Below are 24,356 nucleotides of genomic sequence, written 5' to 3' on the forward strand. Positions count from 1 at the left end.
CCGCTACATACGTACGGCTCGCCCGCCGCGTGATAGCGATGAAACCTCGTGGAATCGTCTATTTCTGCATATTGGAACTCGTCGCGCGCGATTATAATTTAAATTTTAAACACTAACATGGTTGGCGAGACGCGGTTTCGAGCGCACAATAAAGTGGCAAGTTTTCCTCGCAGCGATAAAGGATGACGCAAAATGATTATTCTCAGCGTTGCTATGAGTGTCCGCTGAGTCAATGCGCTGCGTTCGCTGGCAAGCTGATCGCAGCGCTGTCTCAGCATGCCGCGACTCGGCCGACTTGCAACTGCTTCCAGTTCATTTCTTATTGCGCTACTCGCGTTTCAATTCATGCAATGCCTTGAAATCACTTTTGCGCTCGTTGTGTCATTATAAATTATAATAAGCGCAGATCATTAACTCACATAACAGATAATAACAAGAGCAAATGTCCAAGTTCAATATACGTTTATAAATAAATAATAAGATCTCGTTAGGTTGTTAAATTATAAAGTTTGGTATAGAATATTCGTATAGGAGAGGCTAAAGTTCTGTGGAGACGCGTGTCCCGCCTAATTGTCGGGGCAGGTGCAGAGGCATCTGCCGTCGTATGGGCTCTGCATGCCATTTTTTACTTTACTAGCGACATCAAAATGATACACGTTACATGTTGCCAGAACGGGTTAGAAAATAACCCTGCTGCGATGAACTATAAACTAGGTGTATAGCTGAAGGTCTAAGCACACGGACGTCAGAGTCAGCGGGCATTCCTGTACTACGAGGCACGTCCGTCATTTCATTAGTGTGGTGTGGCTAAGACGCAGCTGTTTACTACTATAGTCTGCACCTTTTTCGTTTCTGGAAGAAATATATTTATATAATACGTAAATCGTTGGGCAAAAAAGTTTGTAAAACAATCATCAGAACAACTTTCTTGTTGATAAATACGCGTGTAATTTAATAATACATTTCTTTCCGACGCATATCATTATTTGCATCAGAGTAATAGTGCTGCATAATGCGGCTGGCGTAATATCCATTATGTATCGGAATGCGGTGTGTCGTACCAAGTTCAACTCTTACAAAATGTTATAAATATTTTTTGTAATACTGATATTATAGATAAACTAGCTCGTTGACAAAGAACATTTAAACACAGATCGCTCTTCCAATAAAATTTCCTACTTGAGGATTTAAGTTTTTTTTATAATTAAAGTTAAAGCCTAATCCATTCGAAAATAACTATTTTCATTATGGGTCTTTTAAAAAACGTTTAATATCAACGCATCCAACACACAGTAGTAGAACTAAATACTGTCGACTCAATTACAAAGAGGTTTTACATTCGTTAACAATCAATCCCATGTGTCACCTACTCGACTTATTTTGACAGGTTAATAAAATTTGTCAATATAATAGCACTACTTTTAAGTGGCTACACCGCACCGCTGTGTTTTGTTTTAAAAATTGTAGAGGTCGCAAGCGTGAAAAAAAATTGATCCTAACACACAGGTAAATATAACTTTACGTGGATTTTTCGTAGTTGTATTATCATCGGGGACTCTGTCTCCCGTACCCACGTAAAGATCCAAAAGACCATCGGTCTTTTGTGTCATAAATATATTTCGGGTGAAGAATGCTTTACCGTCGTATGGGTCGGCAAATCCCACAGTCGCATTGCGGAGCACGGAGCCCTTACCTACCTGGACGGACCCCTATAGGGGTTGCTCTACGGGAACATATTGTTACCAAAAAAAGCGGGAAGGGACGCTGACAAAAGACTCCGAATAGGGTTCAGGTATCTACTAGTTACAGTCCCATAAATTCAAACTAGAGTTTCAACTAATTTCTTAGTCACTGTGAATAAAGCGTTTAACATAAGCGATAAATAAAAAGTATCTTATTGGGACAATTAAAGTTTTGTTTGAAAAATATAGCGATTATATTAAGCCTATTTTTTTAAATACTCATGTTTTAAACAATTTAGTCTCAGTTCGATTGATAAATTTGGAACTGATAAAATTTATTTTCTCGCGTCTTCCTCGATGAGAGACATTATAATTTTTCGAAAATTTAAACTATATTGAAAGAATTATTTTAGAAAACTTAGTTTAGATTTTTAAATTTCTTATTAAGGCATGAGATATAGGTATGTACCAGGAATGCATAAATCGAGTAACTACAATACTCGGTTAGGGACCGGGCGCACGTGTAGTGTATGGACCTTACGGTACTCGCATGGCTGCCGCGTGCGCACGCCGCCCGTTCTAAACCTTTACATTGCTCCATGTTTCTTCATCCTCACCTGTTTGTTAAGTTTCTATTATAGTAGGCTTCTTGCAATACTATGTGATGCTAAAAGTTATAAGGCTAAAAATATTTTCTTCACCATACTCTTGATAAAATTCGATTAAACCATTTTGCTGCTAAAAAAAATGTAATAAACAGTTTACTAGATTTCGAAAAAACGTTTGGCTTTTGATTGAAATTGATATTCTACCGAAAAAGATGTCAGACTGTTTCTAAAATTGTTGTATAACATTACTCATTTAACGCAAACAACTCCTGCCATCTAGCGTCGCTTGCCTACATTTGTGTTCTAACATGTACGGTGTGTTGGTTGCAGGGCTCTGGCGGGGGGTGCGGCGCCAAGCGGCGCGCCGGGTCCCCGTGCGAGGGCGGCATCGGCGGCAAGGCCGCACGCTGGGAGGATTCGATTGCGCGGCTGGAGGCGGTGGCCGCCGGTGCCGGCGGCGCCGACTGCTGGCGCGAGGAGGACGAGAGGCGCGCGTGCCGCCGGCGCTGGTGCGGTGGCTGGTGCGGCGCGCACGACACCATCCGCGCCGAGAACGGCAAGTCGTACCTGGAGTTGGGCGGCGCCGCGGCACGCGCCTGCTGCGACGGCCGCGCCGCCGGACGCTGTGCCTCGCGCCGCTGCTACCGAGAGCGGCGGCTCAAGATGATGAACCTGTGTGCGCTCAAGTTGGCGAGGTTCCGGCAGACGGCCGATCCCTCGTTGCGACGCTCCGTGCTTGTGTGCAACACGCTGCGCGGCATCGAGCGCGAGATGGAGCGCGAGAGCGCGGAAGAGGCGCCCGCGGAGTGCTCAGGCAGCGCGCGATGCGAGCTGCTGGGTGCGCGCGACCCCGCCGCCGGCCGTGCCACACCCTTCCCCGCGCCCCCCGTGCCCGACCGCGACTCGGGCTACGGCGACGAGGAGCGCGCCATCGACTGGGGCTCCGTGCTGAGCTTGTCGTCGCGCTCGGCACTCGACCCGCCCGAAGACGCGTGGCCCGACGACTGGGGCTGGTCAGCCGGCGAGGACAGCTTCGTGCGGCTGCTGGTGCCCACGAGTTAGTGCACGGCGCGCGGGCACGCGCCCGCGCCCCCGCCACACTGAGCGCCTGTGATACGCCGCCGGCCCGCGGCGCCAGCTGACGCGGCATCTAGTCGGAGCGGCCACGAGCCACTTAGTATTACGTTAATCAGGGAAGGTGCTAGCTTCGGACGTGACGCAGGACCTATACGCGAGCCGAGTTATTTTTGATAGTTTTATTTCCTTTAAGTGAACTCTAAACCGAGACTAAGTGATGTGCGGACTTTATCGAGCCGAGAAAGCTCGGGTGTTTGACGAGTTTTTTTGTTAAAATTATTGTGTAATTAATTAGATGAAATGCTATATTTATTATGTTGAGAGGGAAAAAGTGATAATTTGAAATTATTTCTGTCTTGATATTTTCTATGGTACGCTGTCGAGCAAGAGTATGTTTTCTGGTTATGTTAAAAGTTTACCTACGCGTGGAGGTGTGACCTTTTGCTATCGATATCGACATACCTCTGAGATTTATATTTACTGTCCGCTCGAAGTCATTCGCCTTAATTACTTTCTGTTATACACCGAAAAAGGTCTCACCTCTCACGATACAGATCTACGTCATATTTATATTTGTGTGGACATGTGCCGATGTATTTGTACAGCGCGCGACCACTGGGCCGGGCTCCGTGCGGCTGCTCGGTGGCGGCGCCCGCGCCCTGTGGTCGCGCTGGGACAGGAAGCTTAATAATTGTTATTAATAGATCTATAACAAGTATGTACTTAAATTTACATCAATTACTTCTGCATCCAACACTGGTCATATCGTAATTGGATGTTAATTATGTCGCCTTGTCGGATGTCGTCGGATGTCGTCGGATGACTGCACTGCATTACGATTTGTACATCACCATTGACCGTTGTTGTGGTTTACTTCAATACGCCCTAAATCGGAATTGTATAACTTTAAGGCCCCGTTTGCCCGCTGACGATAATTTTGACGCAAGTAAAAGTTGATTACACGAGGTTGGCTTTTATTGATTTAGACATAACTCTACCACAAAGTTGGCAGTTCCTATCACTTATAATACTAGTTAAATGTTCGTTTTATTTTTAAAATTTGTCAGTGGGCAAACGGACCGACAATTTGCCGCAGACCGAAAATAGTCTCAAATGCAATGTGATTTGAAAATAAATAATATTACAATGGCAAACACAATCCATAGTTTCTCAATGATGACCTATCAGCTGTCATTTTGTCATAAATAGCTCAAATAATTTATAAAGCGGCTGTTACGTCCTCATTAAGACTGGGTTGTGGCCAGCCCTGTGTAATGGGATGCTACGAATCGACATCGGGTTTTGTGGTCGGTGTTAAATGGTGCGAAGTCGTTATTTAATTAGCACACATTATATTTTATTTGAGAAGCGGTCGATTGTTTTCGCTCGCCCGGCTGCTCGGACCGCACAGACCGCACCGTCGACGTTGTCCCCATGGGCCGACGACTGCATGGACCAAACATTCCTACATAGCACAACTCGACAAAGCAAAGTACAAATTTCAAAGTAATATGCATTAGTGCTTCGGCGCATGTTTGTCCACCGTTGTCAATTACTCAAATATTTGAATTGTGATTCGGTAGCTAATGAGAGAAAACTCTATGTTCTTAAATTTAGTGTACATATTATATACGGAGTTGGGCATTATGGCGCGGTGATCGCAGCCGTTGTAAATAAATTATGTAAAGTATTAATTTTATTAGTATCGATATCGACGAGCCGAGTGGCACCTCACTCGGCGACTGGGGACTGGGTAGGGGGGAGCCGCGTTTGTCAAACTGTGTTGTTACGATGCAACCTTTATTCTGTCCAGTACGCTCGAAACAAGTACAGATATACAAGTTACATATTATAAATGCATTTTATGATAAGTCACAAGAAATTCTCGCCGCTACTGTTGAAGATCGGATAATTTTAATTCTTGAGTTTTGAACTCGTGCCCACGTATTATAAATAGTTACTTGTTTCGGTTCTAAGATTAATTTCGCATACGTACCTACCTTAATGATTTTTTGTTAAACTTGTCCGTATGGTTGGTTGTGATGGTTTACTTAAGTAAGTTAGTGAATTATGAATAAAGTGGTCTGTCTACTTTAAATATTACCTATAATGTCTCGCACATTTGTACCGACACCTCTAAACACTGTCATATATCTGTCGCATTCGTTCGCATGACTTTATAATGTACTTAAGATAATCAGATGTAAGTATTTTTATCATTCTCAAATTTCTAAATTTCCTCACCGCTGCGACTCGAATGCGACAAATATGTCTTCCGGATGCTTGCAATCGTGTACAAATTAAAAAGAGAATACCTTAGTGGGACTCGTTTTGGCCTTTCGTCCTGTCATTTTCACAAAACGGGCCAAATTGTACAAAGTAAAGTTTTTGAACAAAAATATTGTGCTCACTGAATAAGTCTCAATTTTGTTGTGTGAACTGTGAGTGTGTGAGAGGGGAGTGATCGGGTTCTATTTTTGGGTGGTTTGGAACTGTATTCTCTTCTGTTCTTTGTGTTACCTATTGCCATAACGGGCTGGCGCGGGGGCGCCCCGCTCCGCACCGCGGCTCGCCGCGTAGTGTTGTGACGCAGCAATAATTATCGATAGAACCCTCGTCGCATCCGTCTAATTCTACGCGCGACGTTTCAAAGAAACGTTCGCGACGGCACCATACGTAACTTAAATCTAATTGTAATTAATTCATTTAGTGTTTTTTCATTGTCATCGGTTACCAAAAGTGACAGGATTTTATTAAAACATTCTTGTATATTCTAGGAAGAAATACTCCCATTAGAAAATGGTGAAATCAATTTTGAATAAACTTTATAATGTTTGCACATCGAATTGTTACAACGTTCCTCAAGTTACAATTTTATTCAAAATTGTTTTTCTCCGTCTAATGCAAGATTATATTGTAATATATTATTGTTTAAGATGTTGTGTCGAAAATAACAAGAACAGGAATAATTTTGTGAAACAATGGCACAAAGAATGAACATAAATATTATATATATTATATAAACAGAAATGTGGCTATAAGAGCAATTTTTATAATAAATATTTACTGTTGAAGAATCTATGATTTTTATTCTATCATTCCTACCTACCTTCAAAACTACGTTCCGATACTTGAGTAAGAAAGACCTATCTTACTAGCTATGAGTAGAGGCATTCATGATTGCTTACATCAAAAATATGCAGACTTCTGCAGCGCCACGCTGGTTATATTGTACCAAGGAAGGATTTGGCAGTAAAAAATTAAATCGCTAAACTTAGCAAGCGGCTATATTCAGTCTTTAATTATGGCAGCGTTCCCTCTTTGAGAACCATATTGCTTAGTGTCACAGAGCGGTAGTTGAGGGCAGTCCGTGGAGAGTTCTCTTGTGCTTCCACATATCGCCAGATCTCCTGTTAAGATAATATTCAAAATTACACGAGATTAATATAATAAATGTAGGCTTCTTTCTAGACTCCAAACAAGTCAGGAATAAAGCTTTTTAGGCGTCATTTCCAACAAGTGACCAGCTATTTCCTTGGGCACTCTACTCGCTAAGTTCGACAGTTGCCGCACTGTTCGCTTAGTGGAAACTGTATGTAAGTATTCTTGCCTGAAGGCCGTTCCACAGACGTCGCATTTGTGCGGCTTCTCCCCGCTGTGTATGAGGGTATGTACCGTGCGGGCGTACGGCCGCCGGAACGCCGCGCCGCAGATATCGCACCTGTACGGCCTGCGAACAACAAAACTAGTAACACTGTTGATACTTATAGAAAAACGTGACATTCCTGGTGACAACAAAAAACAGAGACAACAGATAACATTGCAGAGATGACGTTAACATAATGCTGTAATCGACATCAAATAGGAAAATTAATTTACTAACTAAATCTACTGAAAAAATCTGAAGAGCTGAGAGTAAGAAATCGACGTGCTAAATTGCTAGATTCATATCCACTTCTATATATTCTGTTTTCATCAATTCTCAGCATTCCTTATTCAATTATAACCCATTTTATTATAAAAGAATCGTTAAACAGATCTTAACTCCATATTAATAAAGAAAATTCTTCACTGGCATATTTTATTCTCTAAAATCAAACATAGATTCATTAAATGACATAACATGACTTTAATCAGGCGCTGAATTGACAATAGTCATTGTTTAAACCAGCCGACAACTGTTAGATATACATATCTCGAAGAACGAGAAAGAACGCAAAAATTGAACATAACGGCAAAAAGAACATTTACTACTAGCCCCTCGTTGGTCATCAGCTTCCCGCATCATCACTTGTTCGAAAAGTTTCATAAACAAAAGCTGCAAATATACTTTGAAGGTTTTATATGTTCTAACAGACAATAATGAATACCACAATCGTAGCGTTAGTAAAATATCCGCCATAAAACAGCAACGGTACAAAATCTAATGATTCCTAAGTCGTTCGCGAGCGCCTAGTCAAATCAAAACCGTTACCCTGTAAAATATCAACTGAATAACCACGAACAGACCAATATAAACCTTTACCTACAGATAGAGGGAAGTTACTAAATCTGTATAATTCAACCTTTACTTACACTGTTAAAATATTTTGTACCTCATATTTTTCAAGGACAAATGTAGGGTTATGTTGTTTAGTTGAAACTAAATACATGGACATACATGGACATGGATAGGGCCTTTTTTATATAGGCAACTCATATTAAAGGAGGATTAACCACCACAAACCTGATCATGGGTGGGCTAGGTCTAGGGGAACGGCTTCCATTAATATGGCCTTATTCTGAGCAATTTTTCAACGTTTTATATTTTTCGAGATCGAAATGTCGAGAAACCCTCTCCTGTCAAGTCCTATAATAAAAGCAACTGGAAAGATTTAAGGTTCCACGTATTTGTATATAATTTTAGCTTAAAGTTTTAGCGAAGTTTAGGTCACACTGGCTTTAGAAGTAATGGGTTATGAAAGTAGTGTTAGTATTATAACGCACAATTTTCGGAGTTAAATTTAAAGTGTTTCGATAGTTGGTCGTAGGTCGTTTCATAACGCATCCACGGCCGCGCCGCACCGCCTCGTAAACAGTTGGAACCGGTCAGCGGACAGAAGAGAGCGGCGAACGGCGAGCGAGCTGGACACGTAAGAATTCCGCAACCGAACCGACTTATATTCTACCAGTTGCGACTCTTACATTGTAACAAATTTATATACAAATAAGTACAATGTTAAATAAAAAACCCAACAGAAGAAGCAATGGAAAATGTGAAAGAGTATATTAAAAAGAAGTTCAGTTAGACGGCTGATGTATTTATGGAAAGAAGTGGGCAGAAAGTTGATGAAAACCTTGATCGGCCTCGATATTGGCTCAGAGGAAAAATTCACATCAAAAAATACATAAATAACCATACAAATTTAGGTTTATCTATTTATTTAGGCTAGCAAATATTACAATAGTGAAATTAAAGAACGTTGAAGTGATAAATACTGTAAAAATTGCAATTAAATCCTTTGACCATAGTTTTTCAGAATTACAGAATACCGCCATACTCAGTAGACTTCATTTTTAGTAAAAAGATCTTATGTGACCTAGTAGGGAATTTTTATTGTCACAATTTTTAATTTTTAAAGACCTCTAATAGACCTCGATGTCATAGCGCATGGTGTATTTCAAAAGAACAAACTTTTAGATAGAAATTTTAAAACACAGAAAACCTTTTCTCGTTTCTAAAAATCTTTTAGTGTTTTTTGTTTATAGTTTTAATTAAAAATGTCCATTTTTTATAAGTTCGTACCCGAATGTTACTTTTTATGCCTGCGATTTCACCAAACAGTCCAGTCCAGTCCAGAACAACTTATACGAGTAGAATTAAATTGTTCTTAAATTTAACATTTAAGTTAAGTTTTATTAATTCAGCATATTTTGGTTAATAATTCTCTCACTCACGTAAATAATTTATTTTCAACATAGATTTACGCACGCACTGGCAACTCAAAACTTTTTCTACTGAATTAAATATAAACGTAAATATCCTTCGTAGCTTTGAGAGCCCAATAATTGTGATAGTTACACTATAGTTTGAAAACAAACCGAGGGACTCGATGACGTCACGCAAGCGGGTCGTCCGCGGGAACTCGCCGCTCAAAGTGGAACAGTTTGGAAAAACCGGGACCAATCGCTCGACCCTAATTAAACGCTGGAGTAAGCATTAAAAAGCGACTAAAGATTTAACAATTACAAACGTTAATATAGTTTCCTTCAGTTTATATTGAAAATGTATACTACGGATACAGTGATTTACAAAAAATAAAATTAAGACTAACATTTGCTTTTACGCATAAATTTAGATGCAAAAGAAATTCTGGGTCATAGATGCATAATATTTTTTTACATTATCTAATAAAAAACCAAGTATATACTGAAACAAAACGATAACTAACCCGATGCGAAGAATTTGAACAATTAATTAAAAAAATAAGACAGCGATTCCAAGCACAGGTGTCGTTTATGTCTTATACGGTAACGAAGAAAAAATCATATCTATAAATAGAAACTGTTGAAAGGTTCCCGCTACGGCGCTTTGTGCAACCAGTTTCAATATTACCAATGCTAGCGCCATCTATGGACGAACACTAGACTTTCTGTGATTCAAAGTTTTGTGTTGTTTTAAATCTATACCTATAGCAATTTCTAAATATTCCTGTTACATACCAACGGAATAAGTACCTAAATATAATATTGAAAGCAAAATTTAGTCTAGAATATTAAACAACAAAAATTAAGAAAACAGTTTAGTTGAGTTTTAAAAAGTCCATACCTATAATTCGCACATACATTTATATTAGACGGACGTTAAAAAATATTTAAAAAAGTATATTTAGGTTATGTGTCACAAATAAACGGCTTTAGCTGTTCTGTATCTGTTATTTTTTAATTTTAGTTTACTTCAAAACAAATAAGATGACTTATTTAGAAAGACATTACGCAGATTATTATTAGACAGGCATGAATACTGACGTCTATTGAGCATTCGAGATTGCATAATGCAAAACGTAAACAAACAGGTGCCCCGTAACATCCCTTACCGGTAGATAATACACTTGATAACAATAGGATAGGATAATTATTAAATACGTCATCTAAAGGCCAAGGATAAACCACTTAAGATATCTAAATTTCATATGAATACGATAAACGTGTAAAGTTATATAATACTTTAGTATAAATGCGAAAGTTTAGATGGATGGATGGATGTTTTTACTATGTTTCAACCAGAAAGGTTGTTCAACCAGAAACTGATGTTTTTGAAATTTGGAATCGATGTAGAAAATATTCTGGAAGAACATATAGGCTACTCACCCACGTAGATTCAGTGGCGATTGCTAGTACCCATACTAAACCAACTATAATATTAGTCGACACTTAACAAGTCTGTATAATTATTGACGAGAACACAATCATAGGTCAAAGGAATCCAAGCATGAAGCGCGGCGCCCTAAGTCGAGAATGTTTTAAAAAACGTGCGAAGAAATTAATTTCTTAAAGGGCGTTACATCACTGAGAATAGTTTGCAAAAATTGCTATATAACTTTACAATATATGAAAACATTTAAAACATTATAGACTCTCCGTGATTTTTCACTATCGAAACAGTTTTTAAAATCATATTTCCGTCTAATAATCTTAAAAGAGAATAGAGATTTGTTTCTATACAGATGTTCTATGAAATTTGAAGTCTCTGTTCACAAAGGTTCACTAGAATATTTAATTTATTAAATTATGAGATACTATAAAATAGCTACTTCTATACCTACAGTCAGTGTTAGGCGTGTAACCTTTGGTCTGTGTGTATGCGTGCGTGTTCGCGGAGGCGCGCGGCCGCGGTAAACGTCTTGGGGCAGCTCGTGCAGGCAAAGGGCCGCTCCCCGGTGTGCGTGCGCCGGTGGTCGTCGCGCTCCACCTGCCACATATCAACCTGCTACCTCAACATACTAAGTATTATTATATTCAAACTTTATAACTGCTCATTAGCTCCGCGCATGTCACATTGCAGGTGGACAAAACGCGCAATTATGTGCTCCCGTATTACGGTGCGTCGATAGAAGTGTGCAGCTTTTTGTGTGAAATGTAAGCTGCTATAAAGTTTGAATAGCATTATACTTCGGGTAGGGATACCACGTAACGGGAACGAAGATATTCGGTCTATAACATGTTAAAGCTGCTTTAAAGCAAAGTATCTATTTTTAGATATTAGTTTCTTCAATTTAATTCGAGGAAATTGGTCTATTTCTAAACAACAATAGGATCTACTAGAGAATAGCTGTATGTGGCGAAGCGGTTTTTTTCTCAGTAACACTATTTCATGCAACAAATGCTGACCGGGCGAGGTCGTATTAGCCTAGTGGTGGCGCCAATCACGCGCGCCGTCGCATCAGTGCCGGCTAAATAGAAAAATAGAACAAAAACCAGGCCGTATTTAACTTTCAGTACAACTGGCAACTCATTGTAAGCTTGCAAATAATAGAAAAAAAAAACGTTATTTTTTTAAGGTTACTATTATGTGGCCAGTTACAAATTGATTTCTGAAGTTAAAGTTTTTGTCTTTATTTCTGCCATGCACAGGTCACATATAAAGTTTTAGTGGATCACTTTTGTTGCAAAATTATTAATGTTGACACGGTCATATTTAAAAGCGTTCACTCAGTACCTTAACTTTAAACGCTTTAGTGCAGAGATCACAGGGATAAGGCCGCTCTCCAGTGTGCATCCTCATGTGTATGGCGAGGTGTCCCGACTGGTTGAAGCGACGTCCGCACACACGGCATGGGTAACCCTGGAACACGTAATCGCCGTGTGTAGTATACTGTAAGTCTTTGAGAGTTCCATCATTTTTTTGAGCTTTAAAGTCTTTTGACTCTACATGTCTATATTAAATACTGGAAATGTTTAAATTTAATATAGTACTATAAGCCTGAACTAGTCTATTGGAGATGTCATCTCCGAAGCCTTTCACAGTATACAGGCCTCCATGTTATTCATCTACTGTCTACCGTCGTCATAATGTCTCTGGTCTGAACAGTTCCTGTACATAATTTTTTAATGTTCCATTGTTTTATAAATATTTACTGGTTTGGTCACTCTGTGCATCTTCTTGTGGGTGTGCAGGGCGCACATGCTGCCGAGCACCTTGTCGCACTCCTCGCACACGTATGCGACCAGCGGCGCTCCCTCTGGGCGGTCCTCTCCTCGCTTGTGACGGTATAACTCCCTGCAAAATCAGTTAACTGAAGTTCAATTCAATTAGCCTGCGAAAATGGCCCGATTTGGGCTCGAAAGTGAAAAGTATAGATATGACCACTATTTGAATTCGTAGGTGTCATTTAGGGCGTTAATCAAATTTTACCTTGCAGTAGCAAACAGTTGATTACAAGAGCCACAGTTCCACATCTTATTGCTGCTGGAGTTAGAATACGGTCGCCGTGTCTGTCGCGTCTGTAATGGTCTATCGCATATGACAGTCTGCAGTTCTGTCTCTTCAGACGAAAGACTGGCAGGTGCGTTGTTATCACAAGAATCTAAGAGGTCTGAGATATCTGAAGATATATGTGTATTCAGCTGCAAAAAAAGATAACGGTCTATTTTCTATACTAATGTCAGTGGACAGTGTTAAGACGCCTTCAAGCGGCATAAAAGTGACAGCATTGTCACCGTTAAAAATGTTGTCGGAATCACGCCAACTGTTTGACTTGACTGCTCTTAGAATGTTTAAAGTCTACGTAGTTTCAGTTTTATTATTTCGAACAGTAAATGGTCAAAAAGCCATGTATACCATCGGGGAAATGGTATTGTCTGGTTCCTGCAAGCAGCACGTGAGCCGATGTCGGTCAAGGGCTTCTCCATCCGCGAACAAATAACTGCAGGAATCGCACACGTACATTGCGCCTAGTCTTCGGCGAGATATGCTCTGCCTTCCACTGTCATCGATGCAGCACAACTGTTCTGGTAAGTTTAAATTTCGATGTCAAAAAAAAAAACTAAAGAAAATTCTCAGTACAATGAGCTTTGGAGGAAAAATTAAAGCTTCTTCTAAAACATACATAAGGTACTTGATTTTCCTATTAACAGTTAGATTTTAAATTTATAACAACTTAAATCTGGCCAGTCATAAAAGACAAATCTTCCTAGGACAAAAAGCATCCAGGTCAACTTATTTACTAAAAATATTGTTAGAACCAATAGAGTGGAGAAACTACTGAAATATTTAAATCCTAAAAGCAAATGCAGAGTGTGTGCGGATTATTTTTAATTCTTTAACGTTGTACCAATATTTACAACTCAACAAATATGTTACTAAAAAAATGATTCAAAACTGAATAAAATCACTACCGCAAAAAAGATATGCTAGCCGTTAAATTAACAAACAATTTCATAAACCACGAGTAGATGTTACGTATGGCTTTATTAGATTTTTAATCAACTTTACAATCAAGGCAATAATAATCACAGTATCGTCAGACCGCGCAATTTGTATCAATTATTAGAAAGTCTTAGCAAATTATAAGTTTTGGTATGGTGGTTTAACTTATGATCCACTTTTGTTACTTTCTTTTTAGTGACCTAATGTTCGTCGCACCTCTACACTTCCGCTTTTTTATGACAGTTAATGTTGAATAAAATAGATTTTACAAGTTACGATTATGGAATACTCATGGATGAAAAAACTCCTTCTTTTGGAAGCCGGTTAAAAGGTTAAATACATATTTATTTCTTACCATTTGGTTCTGTTTCTACAACTGTAGATAATACTCTTTCACAGACACGACACACCAACCATTCGGCTTCATAACTTAGATCATCGTTGTTTGTTTCTAGAATGTAAAAAATTGATTAATATCAGGTCTTTCTATCAGCTTTTATACTAATTAAACCAAAGTCTAATAGGTTTAAATCTTACATACCAATAGGTTCCTTCACATTAGTAACTGCAGGAACATTTTGGCTTCTATCTACGTAATTAACTGAAGCGTGTAAAGATATAGTATGATCCAGAAGATCAGCTTCTGTTGTGAATATTTCATGACAAATAGCACACGAATGAAGAGCCAGTAAGTCGGGACCAATCTCAACATCCTGAAAGATAGAATAAAAACCGTATATATTTGTCAAACGTGGGTAGAATGAAATTAGATGCCAAACTTATCGAACCTTATTTTTTTCTGCAGCGGTTTGTAAAGGTAATAAAAATTGGTTAACAATGTTGTCATCTAGCAAAGTTGATTCAAAATTAAAGATATCTTGTTGAATAACACATAACTCAGTGTTCGTGGGTTCATTATTTACGGAGTCGCTTACAGGAGGCACATTTTCAATGTTAAAGTACCGTCCAGAATTATTAGAATGAAGCGATAATTGATTGTTTATATTTGTAACGTCAGTAATCACACTGTCGCCGAAGTTTGTTGTTGTATTATTTGGGATATCATTATTGAAAATATCGTCGGATTCGTAATTATCTCTCAATTCGGGAAGATCTCTATACGGAAAGTCGGGTGGGTCAAACATCATGTTAAATCTGAAACAAAAAATACTTTGGGCGTATAGATCATCGTATTATGTTTGCTTTAAAAAACTAAGTATTCTCATGATTTTTAAAAATACTGACAAGTGTTATTGGAGTTTGGTCATCGAATTATTAAATGTGGGAACCCTTACATTTTTTAATTAGGCAATTACTTAAAAATGCCAATGTGCGTTTGACATTGACATTTTGTAGTTTGTTGATTGTTTGTGGGATGTTTACCGATTGCTTTTTCAATTAAACAGAAAATTTTATATTATAGTAATCATGAAAGCCGACGCTGCAACTCCATCGGAGAAACCTAAAATTCCTTTACCAACAGTGTCACAAATAAATGCTGATAGAATAACACAGGTAGGAATAAAATTTAAGGTTAAGTTTATAATTGCTTAATGTTTGTTAATTTAGTAAGTAACCGTTTGATAGTAGCAATATTAAATTAACTACATGTAGACAATATCTACAAAACATAACTTCTTTTGCTTAAATGTTTCTAGTCCTCTATCCGTAAGTTGTTGATACAATACAGGTTCGGTATTTAAACGTTGTTGTAAGCCTAGTAGGGAATTTTAGACTTCAAATCTGTGTCCCCATAATATAACCTATGCCTGTGCCATAAATTGCAGTACAAAAGTATAACCTGAAAGGTTACAAAAGGGAGAGAGTCATCTAAAAAATAAAGTAGCCTGTGTTTTTCTAGACTTTGCTCTACATCTATGTCAAACATGGTCAACATCCATTCAGTCATTTAGGCGGTAAACTCTATCAAACATTCATCCTCTATCCTTCTAAACTTTAGCATTTATAATATTAGTAAGATTTTGAGGGGTCTATTCAACTATATATGTTCAGAAAATATAGCCATATTTTTTCAACCCATTCATGTGTTGGTATTGCCAGACCAAGTATATAGGTTTTGTTCTAACAATGAATGTGTTAATAAAATGGAGCTTTTATATACCTTCCGAGTAGCCAACTGGTTATATAAACATAGGGGCTCATAAAATCTAGGTAACATTGCTCATTGAATTGACTTGGAAATCAACATGGTTACATCATTATTCACAGCTTGCTCAGCAGTACTGGTCACCACAAACGAAGGACAACCACTTACCTTACGATGCAACAATTGTGGAAACAATCTACCAGACGGAGATACTTGGATCTTAGTAAGTTTTTTCTCACTTTAAAATTATATTATAAATAATGCACTCACTTTGAAATTCTTGGCCTAACTGATTTAAAACATTTGAATACCTTAAAGGGCGATGACCTTATAGAGTACGATGACCTCTATATTTTTTAAAATGTGACAGTTTTATAACTAAATTGTTTTCTAACAATTCAAAATTTAACTCCTGCTATTCTTTTGTTTCTGGAAAAGTTTATGATATCACAACATTGTTAATTTTTTTTTTAAAGTAAATGTTAATTATGTGTTTAAATCAGGAATTAATTTTAGTGACCCAAAAGTATTTGGAGAGTTTAGTAAAAAATCAAAATAATGGTTTGGTTTAGATTGTCTGTGGTATTTAATATTTTTTATTTATAGCCCTTTTTTGATATTGTGATATTTCTTTACAGCTTCTCCGTTCGTCGAATCATGATGTTGGAATTTTCTCAATACTTAGAGAACTATCTTTGGCCTCATTACAAGACAGGAGAAGCGAGCCATGCTCATATGATGTCTATTATTGTTATGACAAATGAGAAGTTTCGAGAAAGAGTGCAGGCATGGCAGGTCAGTATTCATTGCATATTTTTGTTAATGTAATTTTAATATTTATTAATAAAAGTAGCTTTCGCCAGCGACTCTCTCTGCGCGGAATTAAAAAAAAAATGCAAGTAGCCTGTGTTCTTCTAGACTATCCTTCCATCCACATCTATGTTGAATTTGATTGAAATCTATTCAACCATTTAGGCCACAAACTCTAAATAACATCTATTCTATAAACTTTTGCATTTATTTTTAATAGTCTAGAATTTTAAACTAGCGTAGGTTTTAGGTGTGTAATTTATTGCAAGCAAAACTCCATAAATAATGAGACATGGATCCCAATTATTCCTAGACTTAGTAATAATCTAATAGACCCTACTGAACTAGTTAACTAACATTTTTCTTGAATTATGTCTAAAGTTATAAATCTAATTTCCAGGCATTTTTGAAGAAACCCGAACATTTCCCTGGCTTCTTTGAGCAAGTTCTCCGTGCGAGTGTGGCAAATGACCTAAGCAGTCAGAATATGCGTGAACAGACAGCACTCCTAATGTTCCTCAACCACTGCTTCAGCAGTATGGAGGTGCAACTCTGTAGGGATCAGGTCAAGCGACTTGTGTCACTTAGTATGTGGATTAGTCTGCAAGAAGGTCAGTTAAGTTATTAATTTGTAATATGAAAATTTGTGATGTGTATTCTTATTGTCAAATATCTTGGCAGTTCAGAGTACCTTGAGCTCCTAACATATTTGAATAGATTTATTACCTAGCTGTTGCTCATGATTTCGTTCGTCTGATATTAAAAAAATAATAGAAAATATAGTCTATGTTACTTAATGATAATGTAGCTTTTTAATGGTGAAGGATTTTTAAATCGTCCTATTAGTTTTGTGCTGTTTAAATACATATGAAGTACAAATCTTTCCTCTTTTATTTTATTTAGAGATATTTTATTCTTACTAAAGCCATCTGATAGCGTTAATTACTGTACAAATATTTATTAAGGGTCTGTTAATGATCACTAAATAAACTTTAAGTAGTGTATACTGAGTATATAATGTATTTAATATAGATACGTATGTATTGTTGATAAATCTATTTTTTACTATGTACTATTTTAGGAAGGAGGAACCAAGAGTTCAAACTGGTACCCAAATGGAAGAAATACTGGAGAGCGATACAGAAGAAGGATAAACCGGAGATGCTGGAGAAGTTGAACTGGGAGCGGCATTACTTGCAGCGGCTGATGATCAAGTTCATGCAGATCTTGGAGACGGTTTCAGAGATTGAAGATGTTGATCCTAATGTTGTGAGGTAAGAACATAATGTGAGATCTTGAACATAGTGTATATTGCAATAAGCATAGCAATAAGGCCACCCTGCCGCAAATCTTGTAGTAGCTTAGTTTTAGTGTACTTTTTGTGCATTTATGTATTTTATTAAATGAGGTTGCTCAACTTAAAGAATGGCTTGAATGAAACTTTTTTCTTAACGCACATATTGTAATCGAAATAATGTACAGAAATGGTCGAAATCCCATTTATGATAGATACTTCATAAGAATAGTAAAAAATCTAGTAAAAGTACTAACATCAGGTATGGAGTGAAAAAAAATTAATTTATTTTGATATTTTTTTATTCTTATTCAGGTACTGCGAGCGTTTCTTAGAGCTGATGATAGATCTGGAAGCGTTGCTGCCTACCCGGCGCTTCTTCAACACCGTGATGGATGACTGCCATCTAGTAGTCAGATGTCAACTCTCCGCCCTCACGAGGCGACCTGAGGGTCAACTGTTTACACAGGTTAGTGAATGTTTTGTAACTTGGATTTTATTGAATTTTGTTGATAATATTAGGTAATCTTAAATAGTTAACATCAAATGATGTCTAGTTCTGATCACTAGATGGCGTTAAGAATTGCTAATAACGCCATCTATCGACATACGCTGACATTGCTATCAGACCAAATTCTCTTTACCACCAGAAGTGCTGTTAGGCAAACGGTACAATTTTAATTTAGGATTGAACCAATTGTAAGTGCCAATATTAAACAATACAATATCGAATATATTTTCGCGACATACTAAATCTTTATTCATGGAAAATAATATGAAGAATCTATTTGATGATCTCTAACAACACTTAATACTACGAGGACTTTACTTTTGCTTACTTTTTTTATTAAAAACATACAAGACTAAATAAAACACATGATACAGTTAATTAATTTTATTGCAGTAAAATAATACAAAATGCTATTCGATTCAGTTCACTTATACTACTATACAAAGAAATCATTAAAACTGTATAATATAAAAATAAATGGAAAATAGTAAAAAAATGTAAAATGTAAAAATTAAAATATTTGTTAGTGCCAGAGAGCAATCATATCATTTACAGTCAATGTTACCATCTCTTTCTTTCTTCTGAACAAGACAGAGATAGCGATAGTCTTTTTCAAGTGTCAACTCTAAGATTTTAAGGTTATGTTAGACCGTATATAGCTGCAACTTTCATAGGACGGACATAATAACATTTACCAGTCTTATTAATAATACTATATTAGTCAAATACAATTTGTCATTTAAAATATCTGATATGGGGCTAGTTTTCTTAAATTAAATTGTTAATTTTGGTCCAATTTTAAATTGTTACATTGGTAATTAAGTATCTTTTGTGAGCAAAAAAAAAACATATCACAATTAAATTGATGTTAGGTTCATTTTAATATTTTTATGGCATATTTAAATTAAATTCTTTAACATTCTAAATTGACTTTTTAAAATGATTTTATTCTATCCTTTGGAGGTTATAACTGTAATATTGTTTTAGATAAAATACCAATTTAATAACTTAACATTTTAGTTATACAAAAGGATATTTTCATTTCAGTGAATATGAGATATGTCTTTATATGAATATTTATGGCAATAATTTCTTAATACAATCATATACATAACTTGTAAGCCACTTTAATTAAGGCACAATAACTTTGCATATAGTGCTTTAATATTAAATGTATAATTTGTGTTTAAACCACAATAAACTACGCTAAACCTTTGATTCTAATTTTAACTAGAATTAAATACATAAATTGACAAAGAGTTAAGAAAATCAGCTGATTTTTGACAGTCTTAAAGTAGATTTGAAGAATTTGTTCATTTGTTCTATTAATATATAATAAAATAACATAATATAGAATGATCAATATAGAAATATCCAGCCTTATAAAAACGCGGTATAAATTTAAACTTGAAATAAACCGAGTTTAATCAAATATTAGTACAGATTTTGCTTATACTCAGTATATTCCTAACTCTAACTTTATACCGCGTTTACGTAAGGCTGTTAGAGTGTATACGTCAATCTATGTATTTAAATATAGTGTTTTTTGTTTAATAATTGAGATTCAATATTATTAATAGTTACCGCCATTCATATGTGTCATTTCATCTCCCCACTCGCCAGTAGGCACAGGTTCAGCGTAACAACAGCTTTTCCTCAATAAAAACGTAACATGCGACTGATGTCCCACGCATACGTAGAATATTAATATAGCTTGTAGCAAATTCACAACAATATGTGCATAAATCAATCCGTCAAAGTTCAACCATGATAGAAGTAGAAATAGCCATGCAGTTGTCATTATTAAGAATAACTGCAGAAATAAATTAAAGCTGAAAGAGAAAGGAGGTTTTAATTGTTTGCCCAAATTGCCCAATATCGTTGGACAAACATTGGGTTGTAAAACTTAACCAATAACATCTAACATTGTCAAAAACTTGCTAAATGTTATTTAACATTGGGTAAGTGTACACAAAAATTACTCAATATGTCTATTATTGGGAATTTTATTATTAACTAGCTGTTGTCCGAAACTTCGTCTACGCAATATTAAGATAAAAAAGTAGCCTATAATATGCCCGTCTATGTCAGCTACCTTTTAGTGAGTCAGGTTGACATCTGTCTAGCCGTTTCGGAGATTACCCGGAACATAGTTGGCTTGCGGACAGACAGACAGACAAAATTTTTTAAAATGCGTTTTCCATTATCAGCAACGCAAATACATCATCTTCCCGAAACATAGAATTTTTCTTTCCATATTACAAACAGATGCTCCAATTTTATAATACGAATGTATAGATTGGTAAATAATAACTAGATATAAAAATAACTTACCATCCTTTCAGTTTGTAGTGAATCCTTCCATAAATATTGATTCGTTTAATAACTTTGAGTGTTGTAATATAGAAGAATATGTTAAAAATAATTGTGAATGCAACTGGCGTGAAAAATATTGCTATACCCAGCCATCCTGGAATACATAGAGTAAAAATTAAACTTTAAGATGTAAGAAATACTTAAATAACATACACATGTAACTTCTGTCATACTTCATACTTTATCTTAATATTATAAACTAGCTGTTTCAGTGCGGCTTCACCCACATGAAAATAATGAAAATTTTATTTTATTGTTTACATTTATCAAATTATCAGTAGCAAATGTCACAATGAAATGACATGGCAAACCTTAGCAATCTCTCTTTCTTGATGTTGGCAGCAACTTATGGTCTCTTTCCCACATTAGGATTTTTATCCAAAATATTTACCCCCTAAGTTTAATGGCGTGAAAATATATAGCCTAAAGCGTGACGCAAGTTTAGGGCTATTTATTAAAGAAAGAATTATTAATAATATGCTGTAATTGCTGACACCTTAGGCAACAAAGAAGTGTGTGTTTATGCTTTATTATATTAGTCTATACTATATGCAAAAATTAAGAGGGATGGATGTTTATTAGAGTTCAAAGTCTAAACAGCTGAACGGATTTCTATGAAAATAAGGGTTTAGATGTAGAGGATAGTCTGGAAGAACACATAGGGTACTCTCTTTTGTTTTTTTTTAAAATTCCACGCGGACAGAGTTGTAGGCGAAAGCTAGTATGTTATAAAGTAGATATATTTCTTACCAATAGTTTCTTGTTCCACATCATCAATTAGGATAGACGATGAGAATTGCGTTCGAGTCTTTCTGTATGGATTGGTCCCGGTGTCGAGTAGGAAATGTGCGGAGATAGCCAGCGCTGTCATTAATATCACACTGGACCACACCACACTCGAATAATAGCAATATTTGCGTACATCGGTTACTCTCAGAAATACATTCCGTGATCTGCAAACATAATATTCATACAAATAAAAAAAAAAAAAACAAAATCTTGTTACATATTTGTGTGTCTGATAGTTAAAAAAATGAACTTACTTGAATGTTTTCCAGATATAAAAACCGAAACTGTTTAACCAGAAGAATGCACCCAGTAAACTGACATACAAAATAATATCTGTAAAAAACAATATTATAAGCTTTTTAATTTTGAAACTCAAATTACCTTATGTATGATTTAATTTTATAATTTCCAGAGTTTTAAAAAGTTTCATTTAGAGTTATTGATCAAATTTCAGTGCATAAAAAGTTTTTAATAAACTTACCTGTAATAATAAAACTAATATGATTACTAAATTCAGTGAATATCCGCACTAAATCAGCTGCCTGACTGACTATCAAGCAAACATTAATACTTGTTATAATATTCCCAGCGAGATCACGTAATGTAGGTAATACAAAATATATTATAGCCGTCAATAAAAATAACACCATAGCAATAGCATGGAATAAAGGATTCAATACTTTCCGCATTAAAAAACTTGTGTCTTTCCAGTTAATAATAACCTCAGGAACACAGACTAAGGCATATTCACCAGTTAAATTTGTGCTTGACATATAAATCTGTAAATAAAAATATTTGTAAGATATCACTAAGCAAAAAATAAGTTACAGACAAAAAGATTATAAAATACATAAAGGGAGTATATTTTATTATTTCACTTGAGACTTTTTCACATGATCTTCACTAATACTATCTATTAAAAGGTCCTCAAAACCACATGTTATTATAATTAATTGTATTTAAGTGTATTAAGTGTGTAACTTGACAACTAACAGTAACTCTCAAAGTTTCTGGTGAAAAAATGTTGTTCACTATGTTTAGTCTATATACCTCTTAAATGTCTTTGGTAACAAAGCTTTAAATTGAGGTATAAGTTCTCATTTAGCCAAAATTCATCATCACCAGCTCACTATACACCCCCACCGAGGGGCTCGGAGCCTAGCCTAAGTTAGGGTGAGGTGGGGAGGGTGGGTTAGCCAAAATAATTAAAACTAAAATCACTTTGAGAATACACAATAACACTTACCTTATCCATGCAGTATTTATTCTGATCATGAATATATGAAGATGGTTCTTTAACCTCCGGTATGAGGATAGGAGCATGTAGGGAATATGTGTTAGTTATTGAGTCATCCTTTATACTCTCTATGTTATGTTCATGATGTATGAGGTGTCTCAGTCTACCATCAGTTAGTAAATTCAACCTGAGAGAGAAAAATCAAATATTTTACATAGAATAATATGGATCTAAGTGAAGATAAGATTACAATCTCTAAAAAATCAAGAAACATTTAACTCTGACATTGTATTAACATCTAACAAGATGTTGTTTAAACCATGCCTGAAAGGAATTATTAATTAATTTCTTATATTACTTGTATACTTACTCATCTTCAGACTTTCCAAAATAGTATATAGGCCTTTGTTGTGTTGTCGCACAGTCAGGTACACCATTTAAATATTTAAAGTATTTCAGTTTTGCATCTTTACCATCTTCTGTTTTAAACTTAGGTATCCATGTACCTAGGATAAATAAAATTAAAACACAACACAGAAGGTACACTGAACAATAACCCAATAGACAAAAAAAAAAGGCTTAAACATAACATTGAAAACGATGAAATGAACATTCTAGTGTGGTGTGAAATTTAAAGGTTATGAAATATAAATTAGTTTGTCAACAGGATAGTTTCGATAACATTTTAGTAATAAGTTCTGTTCCAAAAGAAGAAACAGGCAGGTTATAGATAATATAATTCTATTGAAGATTTTACTTACTTTGGTTATACTTATTAGCTAGTCGGCAAACATTGTCCACCATAACTTCATTTTCCTCACAGCATTTATTTATTACAACAGAATGTTGTTGTTCCGATAAATCGTTAAGATCTGTTTCGCCGACTGCTGCGATTACTAATTGAGAACCGTGTATAAGACATAATATCGTTATTAATATTAATTCGGAGTACATTATATCAAAAACAAGTAGTTTTCATCACAGTTGTCTGATATCGTGATTGAGCATTAGCGCCTTTACAATTTGAAAAAAATCACCACATTTTAATGTTTTCTACTCAATAGCACCATAAAATTTAGGTTACTGTAGCAAAACTGTTTTAATTAAAACTTATTTTTTAGTTCCGCGAAGTTTACGCATTCACCGATTTGACAGTTAAGTTGAATCACTTTAAACTTTTACATGCCATTAGACAAAGGTTGTGCATCGTTCAGCCATGTTGTGATAGTACTTTAATTCTCAAACGTCAAAATGCTATGTGTTGTTGTTAATGTTCATTTTGTTAATAATTTCTCTTGTAACTATTGAATTAAAAAAAAAATCTTTCTCAAGAATGTTTCTCATTAAAGTTTTTTTTATCGATTCGAAATAAGTCACATTAATAATTGAAATTACTTGGCTTAAATTACTTACTTTTGTCTCTTGTCTAATAAGGTTTTAAAATAATTTTGTAAAAT

The 24,356-nt window shown here is 35.9% G+C and overlaps 4 protein-coding genes across 6 annotated transcripts in view; 2 read left to right on the top strand and 2 right to left on the bottom strand.

Moving 5' to 3' along the window:
* Positions 1-4,332, top strand: part of LOC106101076 — a 25,502-nt gene extending 21,170 nt beyond the window's left edge. The window contains exon 2 of the mRNA XM_013280175.1: positions 2,621-4,332. Within this exon, the coding sequence (XP_013135629.1) occupies positions 2,621-3,352 (732 nt within the window). The 3' untranslated portion in view covers positions 3,353-4,332. The remainder of the gene's footprint in view (positions 1-2,620) is intronic.
* Positions 4,333-6,557: 2,225 nt separating this feature from the next.
* LOC106101049 (zinc finger protein 43-like) lies at positions 6,558-16,133 on the bottom strand. 2 transcript variants are annotated; one of them, XM_013280142.1, is made up of 11 exons: positions 16,051-16,133; positions 14,564-14,930; positions 14,317-14,488; positions 14,131-14,226; positions 13,188-13,357; positions 12,762-12,973; positions 12,485-12,626; positions 12,066-12,191; positions 11,194-11,318; positions 6,978-7,097; positions 6,558-6,777 (listed from the first exon to the last, which is right to left on the bottom strand). In XM_013280142.1, exons 2-11 carry the CDS (start codon positions 14,921-14,923, stop codon positions 6,711-6,713), a joined length of 1,590 nt encoding a protein of 529 aa, XP_013135596.1. In that variant the 5' UTR covers positions 14,924-14,930; positions 16,051-16,133; the 3' UTR covers positions 6,558-6,710. The 2 variants fall into 2 exon arrangements, with proteins under 2 accessions (XP_013135596.1, XP_013135597.1); XM_013280143.1 differs by lacking the exon at positions 6,558-6,777 and having other exon boundaries at positions 7,024-7,097; positions 11,173-11,318.
* LOC106101048 (intron-binding protein aquarius) overlaps positions 15,115-24,356 on the top strand; it is a 52,565-nt gene continuing 43,323 nt past the window's right edge. Inside the window, exons 1-6 of one of the 2 annotated variants that reach the window (XM_013280138.1) lie at positions 15,115-15,290; positions 16,005-16,105; positions 16,521-16,677; positions 17,093-17,303; positions 17,774-17,966; positions 18,302-18,455. In XM_013280138.1, coding sequence (XP_013135592.1) covers positions 15,204-15,290; positions 16,005-16,105; positions 16,521-16,677; positions 17,093-17,303; positions 17,774-17,966; positions 18,302-18,455 — 903 coding nt within the window. In that variant the 5' untranslated portion in view covers positions 15,115-15,203. Of the gene's footprint in view, positions 15,291-16,004; positions 16,106-16,363; positions 16,444-16,520; positions 16,678-17,092; positions 17,304-17,773; positions 17,967-18,301; positions 18,456-24,356 lie in introns of those variants that run through there. The other variant, XM_013280139.1, reaches the window with a different exon arrangement.
* On the bottom strand, positions 18,867-24,119 carry LOC106101050 (probable G-protein coupled receptor Mth-like 5). Its single transcript, XM_013280144.1, has 8 exons — positions 23,661-24,119; positions 23,270-23,405; positions 22,909-23,086; positions 22,144-22,441; positions 21,917-21,995; positions 21,624-21,826; positions 20,832-20,967; positions 18,867-20,329 (listed from the first exon to the last, which is right to left on the bottom strand). Exons 1-8 carry the CDS (start codon positions 23,851-23,853, stop codon positions 20,071-20,073), a joined length of 1,482 nt encoding a protein of 493 aa, XP_013135598.1. The 5' UTR covers positions 23,854-24,119; the 3' UTR covers positions 18,867-20,070.

This window comes from Papilio polytes, unplaced genomic scaffold, assembly GCF_000836215.1.
Source record: "Papilio polytes unplaced genomic scaffold, Ppol_1.0 DF824024.1, whole genome shotgun sequence".
NCBI lineage: Eukaryota > Metazoa > Arthropoda > Insecta > Lepidoptera > Papilionidae > Papilio > Papilio polytes.

Bases quoted from the DNA above. Each gene is read 5' to 3' on its own strand.
- LOC106101049 (XM_013280142.1), bottom strand. From the start codon at position 14,923: ATGATGTTTGACCCACCCGACTTTCCGTATAGAGATCTTCCCGAATTG. The intron at 12,974-13,187 runs GTATACATGGCT...CTTTTTTTGCAG, and splicing joins ACAATACCATTTCCCCGATG to CTGAATACACATATATCTTC. The intron at 6,778-6,977 runs GCAAGAATACTT...TTATCTTAACAG, and splicing joins GTCTGTGGAACGGCCTTCAG to GAGATCTGGCGATATGTGGA.
- LOC106101050 (XM_013280144.1), bottom strand. From the start codon at position 23,853: ATGTACTCCGAATTAATATTAATAACGATATTATGTCTTATACACGGT. The intron at 23,087-23,269 runs GTAAGTATACAA...TTTCTCTCTCAG, and splicing joins TTTGGAAAGTCTGAAGATGA to GTTGAATTTACTAACTGATG. The intron at 21,827-21,916 runs GTAAGTTCATTT...TTATGTTTGCAG, and splicing joins TATATCTGGAAAACATTCAA to ATCACGGAATGTATTTCTGA.